Here is an 11,750-nt window from a genome sequence, read left to right as displayed (position 1 = left end):
TCTAGTCTTCATTTAGTTTCAAATGCAAATAAAACAAAATGCATGGTTTTTAAAAGAAATCTACCGCATGTTGAGTAGCCTATCCGCCTAAAATGATCTCACTGGATGGCTCTGAGATCGATTATGATGAATACTACAGATATCTTGGTATCTGGCTCCATAGCAAACTGTCGTTTGAAACTCACAAAGGTTAAAACTTGTATTGGTTTTCTTTATCGTGACAAATCCTCTCTTACACATTCTTCAAAACAGCTTCTGGTTAAAATGACAGTGCTCCCAATTCTGGATTCTGGTGATGTAGTTCACAGGTCTGCTTCAAAACCTGGATGTTATTTACCACGCTTTGAGACTGGAGCTTCATTTAACACTCACCATTGTCACCTGTATTCTTTATTGAACTGGCCTTCTCTTCATTCTCGCAGACAAACTCTGCGAGAGTTAGTCTTATTGGGAAAACGCTGCTATACTTACAGTTAAGCTACTTCTTAATATTCATAATACAAGTTGTAATCTGGGCTCTAGTAGTTTTATTCATTTCTACACACCTAAAGTCCGTACCTCCTTGGTCATTACTCTTTTCAGTTTTCTGCTGCAGATGACTGGAATCATCTGGACCTTCAAGCTTTGTTCATTCATTTCGCTCACTTCCTTTAAAAATTGAATTCAGTCAATAGTACAAGATCATTGTTCTTATTTTTAGCTATTTGCTTGTTCTTATGTGTCACTGTTTATAATTGTGATATTTGTAACTGTATAATGTCTTTTTTGTGTTGTACCTGCTTTTTATGCTGCCTCTTGGCCAGGTCGTCATTGTAAATGAGAACTGGTTCTCAACTGAATAACCTGGTTAAATAAAGGTTACTATTATTATTATTAAATACAATATATATATACACACACATCTGTTCTGTATAGCCTATTCTAATGCAAAAAATGTAGGCTACTGATATGTCCACGTTGTTTGTAGCATGGCTAATTGCGTCTACAACTCCTCAGCGATTCTCTCAGATCATGTCTTTGATGATTCACACTGCGTGATTGTCACTCCCGTGAACAAGCACCAATTTGCCTCCAATTTCGGACATTTGTCAGCGATTTCGAGTGACAATCGGGGCTAAAATCGTGCAATGTGAACTCAGCATAATACATCAAGTATCCTCTTCAGTAGCTGAGATGTTTTAACAGCTTTGCTATTGTTCTGAAGTTATAGAATCATAAAACATAAAAAAAACTTTAAATCAATGGAAAGTCTACCATTTGGTACAGTTAACAGGCTACATTTTGCTTTGTGAAGGCTATGTGTATTTCCCAAATTAAACAAGAATTTTAATTATATTGTCCATTTCCAATAAACAGCCTATCACAATCCAAAAACAAGACCATTATATCAATCATGTGACAAACTGTACCAAATAGTAATTATACCAATAGTTTGGCATAATTACAACTGAAAAATAAATGGAAAAATTAACCCTTATTACATGAATAATATCTGTATTATTTTAAAATGAGTTTCTTTGACTTTATTAGAAATTACATATTTATTCATATCTGACCACAAATTCTGTTTCCACTTCACCATTGCCTTGAAGAGTACTTTTTTTCTTTGGTTATAATTTTCCTAATATAAAGATTATTGAATTTTTATCCCTGATAGAAAGGCCCCCAAATGTAAGATCTGGAAGAAGACCAGTTACAGGCTGAAAACTGAAAAATGCAGCCTTAATTCGGAGGATGCATTTCAAGGAAGGCATCAAGGCACTTCCGAACCCAAAGTCAGTTGTCCCGATCTTTTTATAAAATCTTGGAGGCCCTTTTTAAATTACTTTAAGGAGGCACGCTCTAAAGTTTATTTACTTATTTTTTCCCTTTGTTTATTTTGATGCTTATATAGCCTATACTGTGATTAGACTATGTTTGACTGTAATATCATTACTGAAATCTTATTAATTAGGTACAGTGCACTACTAGTTACTGCAAAAAGTAATGTTATTACAGTAGGCCTAACTAAGTTACTAGTAACTATAGTTACTACCCAACACTGCTGGTAATGTATAAGGTATTGACAATAGCAATGCTTATTTAAGAGCTGATAAAACACTGATGAGAGTTTATTGCAGAAGAGATTACATCAACATGTCTATTTAGAGCCATGCTGAGTAACTCTTCTTGACTTCCATTCATCAGTTGAGTCTCATTATTTCCCAGATTCCTCAGCATCGCAGGTAAGAGCAACACTGCCCTCTGATGACAGACCTGGCATAAATCAATCAGAGAATAGCAGCTTGTATATCATGAGGAATCAAGTTTTCCTTGAAAAAGACACCATCACATTATGTCTGTTCTTTCTGCACTGGAAGAATTCCTCGTGTGTGTATAAAAAACTTGGCAATAAAGATCTCTCTGACTTTGGACATTTCCCCGTCAGCACCATCACACAAATGAACTCTGTTTTTTCACACATCGTATTTGCAGATGGCAAACAGAACTTCTTCAGCATCTTTAATCACACTAATATCAGATCAGTCAAAACTCCAGTTTCTCAAGCTTGGCTATACGATTCCGTTGGGAACCAGTCATTATAACCATAGCAGCAACTAGAGAGTCATTTTAACCACGATTAGACAATGACACAATCTGAATTCCTCTACTATCACAGTATGTACAGCATTCAGTGAAGACCCTTCCTGATCGCTGATGAAGAGCGTCCTGTAGATCTGCAGGTGTTTACAGTGTTGGCCATGTTTTGACATGAATCTTCTTTGACCCTCTAACATGAATGAACAATAAATGCTAAATTAATCAATGGAAAAGTACTACGGTATCATAATGTAAAAGATTGATATACCTTTTTTGTAATTTCCTTGAGCTCTGCAGAAATCCTCTAAACAATAATCAACATTAATATACTGAGGATATAAAATGAGCTATATAAATATAAAGGACAGCACAAACAAAGCCTATAAAGTACAGCAAAAATAAACATATACGCAAGTAAAAGAATTCACAGCATATTACCATTGAAGGCTTTAGAAAAAATGAGTCTTTGTCTCATGAGGCAGATGTTAGACCTGGGGAACAAATCAAATTTGAATCAGATTCAATTAAATTAAAATATCCAATCATTATTTGATCTGAGGGATTAACTAATGTATTAAAAACTAACAGACCAGGCAAAGTAACTTGCATTTGTATATAGAAGCAGTTATCTATATTATTTATAATATTTAGCTGTATTATTATTGTACAGTGTGCTGTAGCTAACATACCTTTGCATGGGTGTGGATCTGATCATCTTCACCCATCCACAGATGAAATATTACTGAGGTTTTGGTTTGGATGAGTCGTTTCTGACCTCTGACCTCATGGAGGCCGTGATCCAATTAAATGACCTCGAGCTTCAGATTTGTTATTTTTGAGGTCTGCATTGATGTCAGGCTGGCTATCGTATTCAATTAACTCATATCATGCCAGTAAAGAAATGTAGATGCAACTTGACAAAGTAAGTTGACTGCAAAAATATTGATGTTTGGATAGTTTCATAAAGGCATTATGGACAAACCGTATCTCATGATAACCTCCCTTTAGTAACCTGTTATTGTGAATGACTTGATACTCACTGTTAATGATCACACCAACCTGAACCTAAACACACATATACATCAAGTCAACATATATGCATATGTATGATCAAAAACAAAAATTCTAAATAATTTGAATAATATCTACATTTAGAATACAAAAATAAGATTAAAAATGTAGTTATAATCTTCTTCAAGATCATATTTCTCTTTACAATTTGCATGTTGATTTTGATTATCAAATGATTATTATATATATTCAAATTAAGTTACAAATACTTTTCTATGTCATTTTAATACTTTTGCGACACAAGATGTGCTTTATGCTAATAAAGTTATGTGAATTGAATAGACGAGACCGAGAGAGAGGCCCAGCTCTGACAGGAACAGTATGGATCCGTACAGGTTCTAACATGCGGGAAATGTGTTGCGCTTGCACTTTTACCGGAGTAAATATTTGTCTGTCTCTGGTCAACGTTCATCTGCCTTCAGCTCTTCAAACAGCAGCGCTGAAGACCTGCCATCAGATCAGACGAATCCAGCAGAACGGGACCGCAATCATCAACACTGACAACAGTTTCTCAAACCATTCTGAATGGATTACTAGTGTACTGTACTTACCGTAAAAACAGAATCTGTGACAGACAGTAGTGTAGCACACTACTACAGCACACTCACTGTCATCACATGGCCCAATAATTAACCAGATTAGCTTAGAGGCAATTATAATAAAAGAAAACTAAATATATAACAAGATTCATTATATAGGCCTACACGGCATCATATTTGGGTCAGTGCATGTACAAGTGTGTATAATGGTTTGTTTAGCCCATCAAATGGGCAGCAAGTCAAACAGAAGAGTGTAAATGAAAAAAAGATAATAACATGAAAGTTACTCCAATTATATCATTCCTCGTTATCATTATAGTCGTGGTGGGAACTATATAAATTATTGCAATCCAGTTTAGTGTAAAAATGCTGTAAATGATTTATAATCAGTCAGCACATTGCATTGTGGGAAACAGTATTTCACAAAGTATTCAGATCATATACTCAAATCAACGGAGTATTTCAAACATACAGTATGACCAAAATTCAGGTAAGATTCAGAAATATTGATCTTCTGCTGACCAAGACTGCATTTATTTGATCAAAAATACTGTAAACAACAACAAAAAAGCAGCTGTTTTCTGTGTGAATATGTGTTAAAGTGTAATGTATTCCTGTGATCTGCAGCTGTATTTTCAGCATCATTACTGCAGTCTTCAGTGTCACATGATCTTCAGAAATCATAATAATATACTGATTTACTGATCAACAAACATTTCTGATTATTATCAATGTTGAACACAGTTGTGCTGATGAATATATGTTGTGATATATTACTATTAAAAAGTAGATTTACAAAAAAAGAAGAAATGTATGAAGACATTTCTAACATTACAAAACATTCCTTTCTTTTTAACTTTATATTCATCTGTGAATCCTGAAAATGTATGACGGTTTCCACAAAAATATTCAACATTACAGTAAGTGGGCGGGTCGATGTTGAGGTGAAATCGTCCAATCAGAGGCTGGCGGCCTCCAACGCACCTGTCAATCATCAGTGTGCGCGGGAACACACCTGAGGAGTCTTACACACACCTGTCTCATAATTACTGCGTTACCAGATGAATAACAGTCCTCTGCTGGAGCTCTTTCCTGTCTCTTACCTGCTGGATATATGAGGAGTTTTTCTGGGAAAATCTGCGGCATGTCTGAGCAGCTCTGAGGAAACTGACCGATCAACTCTCAGTTCGAACAGTTTAAAAATCGCTCCATTAAATGTATAAGTTATTTAAAACGTGTAATAATATCAGTTTTCACACTTTGGGTGACTTTTGTGTCGACTAATCGCAGCGTTCACCGCATCGCCTCAGACCGAGCGCTCCCGCGCTTTCTCCGCGCATGCGCAGCGAACGCGGTCACGCGCCGGGGGTCACGCGCAGAGACGCGGGAGCGCGCGCAGCATCGGAGCAGCGCGATCACTCAGCAGCAGGATTATCAGGAATCATGAGCGTGGGAAAACTGGTAAGATTGCGATATAAACACACTCTCGCTGCCGTTATAACGCGCTATGACACGACACGAGCTGAGAACAGACGAAACACAACAGTGTCGCAGTTGTTATTTGTTAAGTTCTGAAATAAATGTCTTTGCTGGTCGTTTTTTGCAGGTCAGATTTCGCAAGCTGGTGTGTAAATACAAACTATCGAACTGTCCTGTGTGTTCACATCTCTGTCCCACTCCAGAAAAACACCAGACAATCTGATGCGTTCATATCAGAGGCAGAGCTGCAGAAATACGTGTTTAATGTATGAGCATACAACTTTATCATGTAGCCTACTGAAATCATTCTGTCTAATGTCTATTTATTAGGTTCTTTAGTAATAATAATTCAGGTTATATAATTAAAATATATAAAATTCCATTAGATTCAGGGTTATTATGTTCATAAAAAACATTAAAAATAAAATATTATAATTACTATTTTAAGGAGGCTATGGATCTGATTAGATTAGACTTTGTGTTGTTATTTTAATTTTTCATTCATGCACTTGCATTTTTGGCAGATGCTTTTGTCCAATGCATTGCATTAATGCATTCAATAATCCGAGACGATGAAATGCAGCATCTAAAACAGAAGTGGAATAGCATGTATATAAATGATGTTAGAGGTCCAGGTGATCATGTATGAAGTACAGTAGTGCAGAAGGTGTTTTATGTGTGGTGTTGGTGTTGGTCAGTGAGCGTCTGCTGTGTTTATGTCATTCTCACAGTCAGATGTGTTAATGACTGTCAGATATCCAGCGTGATGAGGAAACTCAGTCTGGCTGCTGTCCCGTCCCATCGCGTCCCGTCACCCTCATAACCCTTTACACACATTTAACCCACACAGCTCACATTTACCCCCATTACTGCGGTGAACCAGAGCTTCCCGTCCTCCGGGGCCCGCTGAGGCTCTCCGTAAACTTAAGATCAAATAAAATGACTAAAAATCAACCCATTCCCACCGGATTCAACCAAGATCCACAGTTTTGGAAAACCTGTGTACTTCAGGACATTTAGCATCTAATATGAGGTTTTAAAAGTCTGTTTTCTTGACTTGGGCTGTATTTTCCAAAAGCACCATAAGCCTGAGTTGATTTTAGCTCCATTGGTTTCAGTGGGTCTACGATGTACTTAAGCTTACAGTGTTTTTGGGAAACGCAAAAAAGTAATTAAAATTAATTAACCAAATCTTAAAACCACATGGGCATTTTTATAATGAATATATATTTCTCTAGTTATGCCAAACTCTAAAATATTTTACCATTCATTCTGCCTAATATAAAGAATTTACATTTAGTCAATTAGCAGGTGCTTTTATGCAAAGCGACTTAAAAATGAGAACAATGGAAGCAATCAAAACCAACAATAATGTATTCTAAAGGTATTCATAATATACGTGGTAATGTATTGTATCTTGTCATAAATATAATGCATTATATTTAAAGGCTTTAAGTGAAGAGTTACCAAAAATGTAAAAAGAAATATGCGATTGTAAAATGATGTAGTAGAGTCTTAAAATACTTGTACTAATATATGGTAAATTATGTATAAAATATACAGCGCCTTCCAAAAGTATTGGAACAGTAAATTTGGAACACATTTGCAAATATGATTAAAAGATGAATATGAGACAAAACTACAGAATGTCACATTTTATTATTGGGTGATTCAATACAGATGTTTTATCAGCTAAGAAGTTCAGCACTTTTAGAGTTCATCCCTCTATCTGATGTGAGCATAAGTATTGGAGCAGTTGCCTCTCAGGTCTTTCTAAGTGATCAGCTGTGTCCTGTTGCATTAATTCTTCAGATATTAAAAGCAGGGAATGTGTCGTATCAGTTATATCCATTACTTCTGTATTCTGAATCTTGCATTCAATGATGACCCACAAACCAGGATGAAGACGAGGGAGCTGACTTTGAGAGAAAAGCAAGCAATTTGGATGCTAAAAGAAAAGAGGAAGTCAATTAGAGCTCTAGCAAAAACAAAGGGCATGGAGAAATCAAGAGTTTGGAAACCACCAGCGACCAACAACTACCTGATCGGCTGAGAAACCAACAGTAGTTGATGACAGACAAATCATAAAAGCTGTGAAAATGAACCCTAAAAGACGTGTCTGTAAAATCACCAACAACTTCCAGAAAGCTGGGGTGATGCTCTGACAATCTACTGTCCTCAGGAGACTTTAGCCCCTTTCACACTGCACATTGGTCCCGGAAAATTCTGTGCCTTCTGTGTGAACGCAACCACGACCCGGGATTGATTCCGGAATCAATCCCGGGTTGGGGGCCTAGTAACATTGCCAGGTTCAGTCCCGGAACGAGTGCTGTGTGAACAAAAGCTGGATAAATGCCGTAAAGGCTGATGACGTGCTTTATCATGCGACTCTTTTACCAGGTGTTTTGAAGCCAGATCAACATTCACACAACGAAAAATGTGTAAACTGGAGTGAAGCAGTGATCGGAGCCCCTCACTATCTGCGCTGAAGCTGAAATCCTTCGCCAGTTTAGTATTTTTTTTTTTTTTTTTTTTTCGTTTTCGTTCGCCAGTTTAGTGAAATGGTGCGCGGCGCATTATATACGTCACATGATGACATCACATGTCATTCCGGAACATTTACGGGTTGTGTGTGAACGCTCTCACAGATTCCGGAAAATCACTGGCAGTGTGAATGCAGCAAATCTAATGACCCGGGAGCAATTGCCAGAACACATTACCCGTGTATTTTCAGGAATCTCTGTGTGAAAGGGGCTTTTGACACAGAATTACAGATGCTACACAGCAAGATGCAAACCTCTGACCAGCACCAAAAATAGAAAGACAAGATTAGAGTTTGCAAAAAAGCACAAAGGTGAGCCAGAAGAGTTTTGGAACTGTGTTTATGGACCGATGAGACAAAGATGAACCTTTATCTAAGTGATGGGAAAGCACTAATGTGGAGAAAAAAAGTGAACTGCAATGATCCCAAGCATACAGCCTCATCTGTAAAGCATGGTGGAGGTGGTGTCATGGCATGGGCATGCATGGCTGTCTCTGGAACAGGCCCTCTCAACTTTACTGATGACTTAATGTATGATGATAGTAGCAGAATGAATTTGGAAGGGTGCAAAACCATCTTGCCTACCAATATTCAAGACAATGCCACCAGATTCATTGGGAAGTGCTTCATACTGCATCAGGACCAAGAGTCTGGTGATGTCTATGGGTCACAGACTCACTGCTGTGATTGTGTGCAAGGGCTCTGCAACTAAATGATAGCTTTTAATCTTTTATATCTGCCTTATGTTCAACTGTCCCTATACTTATGCTCACATCAATGAGTGGGATGAACTTTAAAAGTGCTGTTCTTTTTATTTATTAAAACATATACAGTGGGTACGGAAAGTATTCAGACCCCCTTAAATTTTTCACTCTTTGTTATATTGCAGCCATTTGCTAAAATCATTTAAGTTCATTTTTTTCCTCATTAATGTACACACAGCACCCCATATTGACAGAAAAACACAGAATTGTTGACATTTTTGCAGATTTATTAAAAAAAAAAACTGAAATATCACATGGTCCTAAGTATTCAGACCCTTTGCTGTGACACTCATATATTTAACTCAGGTGCTGTCCATTTCTTCGGATCATCCTTGAGATGGTTCTACGCCTTCATTTGAGTCCAGCTTTGTTTGATTATACTGACTGGACTTGATTAGGAAAGCCACACACCTGTCTATATAAGACCTTATAGCTCACAGTGCATGTCAGAGCAAATGAGAATCATGAGGTCAAAGGAACTGCCTGAAGAGCTCAGAGACAGAATTGTGGCAAGGCACAGATCTGGCCAAGATTATAAAAACATTTCTGCTGCACTTAAGGTTCCTAAGAGCACAGTGGCCTCCATAATCCTTAAATGGATGACGTTTGGGACGACCAGAACCCTTCCTAGAGCTGGCCGTCCGGCCAAACTGAGCTATCAGGGGATAAGAGCCTTGGTGAGAGAGGTAAAGAAGAACCCAAAGATCACTGTGGCTGACCTCCAGAGATGCAGTCGGGAGATGGGAGAGAGTTGTAGAAAGTCAACCATCACTGCAGCCCTCCACCAGTCGGGGCTTTATGGCAGAGTGGCCCGACGGAAGCCTCTCCTCAGTGCAAGACACAAAAAAACACCTGAAGGACCACAAGATGGTGAGAAATAAGATTCTCTGGTCTGATGAGACCAAGATAGAACTGTTTGGCCTTAATTCTAAGCGGTATGTGTGGAGAAAACCAGGCACTGCTCATCACCTGTCCAATACAGTCCCAACAGTGAAGCATGGTGGTGGCAGCATCATGCTGTGGGGGTGTTTTTCAGCTGCAGGGACAGGACGACTGGTTGCAATCGAAGGAAAGATGAATGTGGCCAAGTACAGGGATATCCTGGACGAAAACCTTCTCCAGAGTGCTCAGGACCTCAGACTGGGCCGAAGGTTTACCTTCCAACAAGACAATGACCCTAAGCACACAGCTAAAATAACGAAGGAGTGGCTTCACAACAACTCCGTGACTGTTCTTGAATGGCCCAGCCAGAGCCCTGACTTAAACCCAATTGAGCATCTCTGGAGAAACCTAAAAATGGCTGTCCACCAACGTTTACCATCCAACCTGACAGAACTGGAGAGGATCTGCAAGGAGGAATGGCAGAGGATCCCCAAATCCAGGTGTAAAAAACTTGTTGCATCTTTCCCAAAAAGACTCATGGCTGTATTAGATCAAAAGGGTGCTTCTACTAAATACTGAGCAAAGGGTCTGAATACTTAGGACCATGTGATATTTCAGTTTTTCTTTTAATAAATCTGCAAAAATGTCAACAATTCTGTGATTTTCTGTCAATATGGGGTGCTGTGTGTACATTAATGAGGAAAAAAAAATGAACTTAAATGATTTTAGCAAATGGCTGCAATATAACAAAGAGTGAAAAATGTAAGGGGGTCTGAATACTTTCCGTACCCACTGTATATGTTGAAACGGCTAATAATAAAATGTGATATTCTGTAGTTTTGTCTCATATTCATCTTTTAATCATATTTGCAAATGTCTTGACTCCACAGCCAACAGAGCAATTTTGTCTTTACTGTTCCAATACTTATGGAGGGCACTGTATATATTCATCTCATAATATTAATGTTTTATTTCTTCATTGCTTTTAATTCAATTAAGGTCATTCATTTCACAGTCTATCATCTTTGTTGTGAATCTTTTTGTCCAATTGTCAAATAAATGTTTCTTCAAATCAAAGTTTGTAAAACCTCACCTGAATTTCTGCTGTAAGATCACAGACGATGAAGTTCATGACTGATGACTGAAATACAGCTGAGACTGAGAGAACAAGAAAAAGACAGAAATTGTTGTTAAAATGGATAAAAACAAAGATGTTGGATATTGATACGGTGCAGTGTTTTTATATTTCTATTTTCATCTGAATTGTAGTTAAAGTTTTAGTAATTTGGTTGTGTTCAAGCCAGAGTTTGTAATGCTGTGGTTGTCCTCATAGTGGGGTGATTTGGGTCATGGTTTGTAAACGCTCTATTCAGCGCTCTTATTATTATTATTATTAATATTATTAGGGCACTTAATGCATTTACTTCAACACATTAACCCCAAAAGGGGTGACGTATCCTGGTGGATAGAAACATTTGAGAAGCGGTGTCTTATCTCTTGCTTTAGATGTATTGACTGTTCCTCCATTCTTTGTTTAGCTCATGGTCAGCATTTAAATCAGCATGGCCGTCTGTAGCGGGAAATCTACTCGCTCTCTGATGAAAGTTGATCTAGTTCATATTTGCACATGTTGGAGGGGACTCACCTGTTTAGAAATCTGTTGTTCAGCATTAGCTTGTTAGGTTTGCATTGAAATTTTATGAATTAAATGCTTACATTTTTTTGTAATTTTTCTCTAAATGTTTGAATGTCAGGGGAGACGCCGCTCTTTTAAGATATATATGTATATGTGTTTAAATATTTTTATATCTTGATTCATAATCTTGATAAAACATATCGTTGGAAAGATCTGACAGTCAAGGTTCCATAATTGTTTACTGTTTTGTAATAGAA

General features: G+C 37.6%; 1 protein-coding gene across 1 annotated transcript in view; it reads left to right on the top strand.

Moving 5' to 3' along the window:
• The first annotated feature begins 5,160 nt into the window (after nucleotides 1-5,160).
• LOC306885502 (autotaxin-like) overlaps nucleotides 5,161-11,750 on the top strand; it is a 37,297-nt gene continuing 30,707 nt past the window's right edge. Inside the window, exon 1 of the mRNA XM_079442078.1 lies at nucleotides 5,161-5,651. Within this exon, the coding sequence (XP_079298204.1) occupies nucleotides 5,529-5,651 (123 nt within the window). The 5' untranslated portion in view covers nucleotides 5,161-5,528. The remainder of the gene's footprint in view (nucleotides 5,652-11,750) is intronic.

This window comes from Barbus barbus (assembly GCF_936440315.1).
Source record: "Barbus barbus genome assembly, chromosome: 19".
Classification (NCBI taxonomy): Eukaryota; Metazoa; Chordata; class Actinopteri; order Cypriniformes; family Cyprinidae; genus Barbus; species Barbus barbus.
This window is presented reverse-complemented; position numbering and strand designations above follow the sequence as displayed.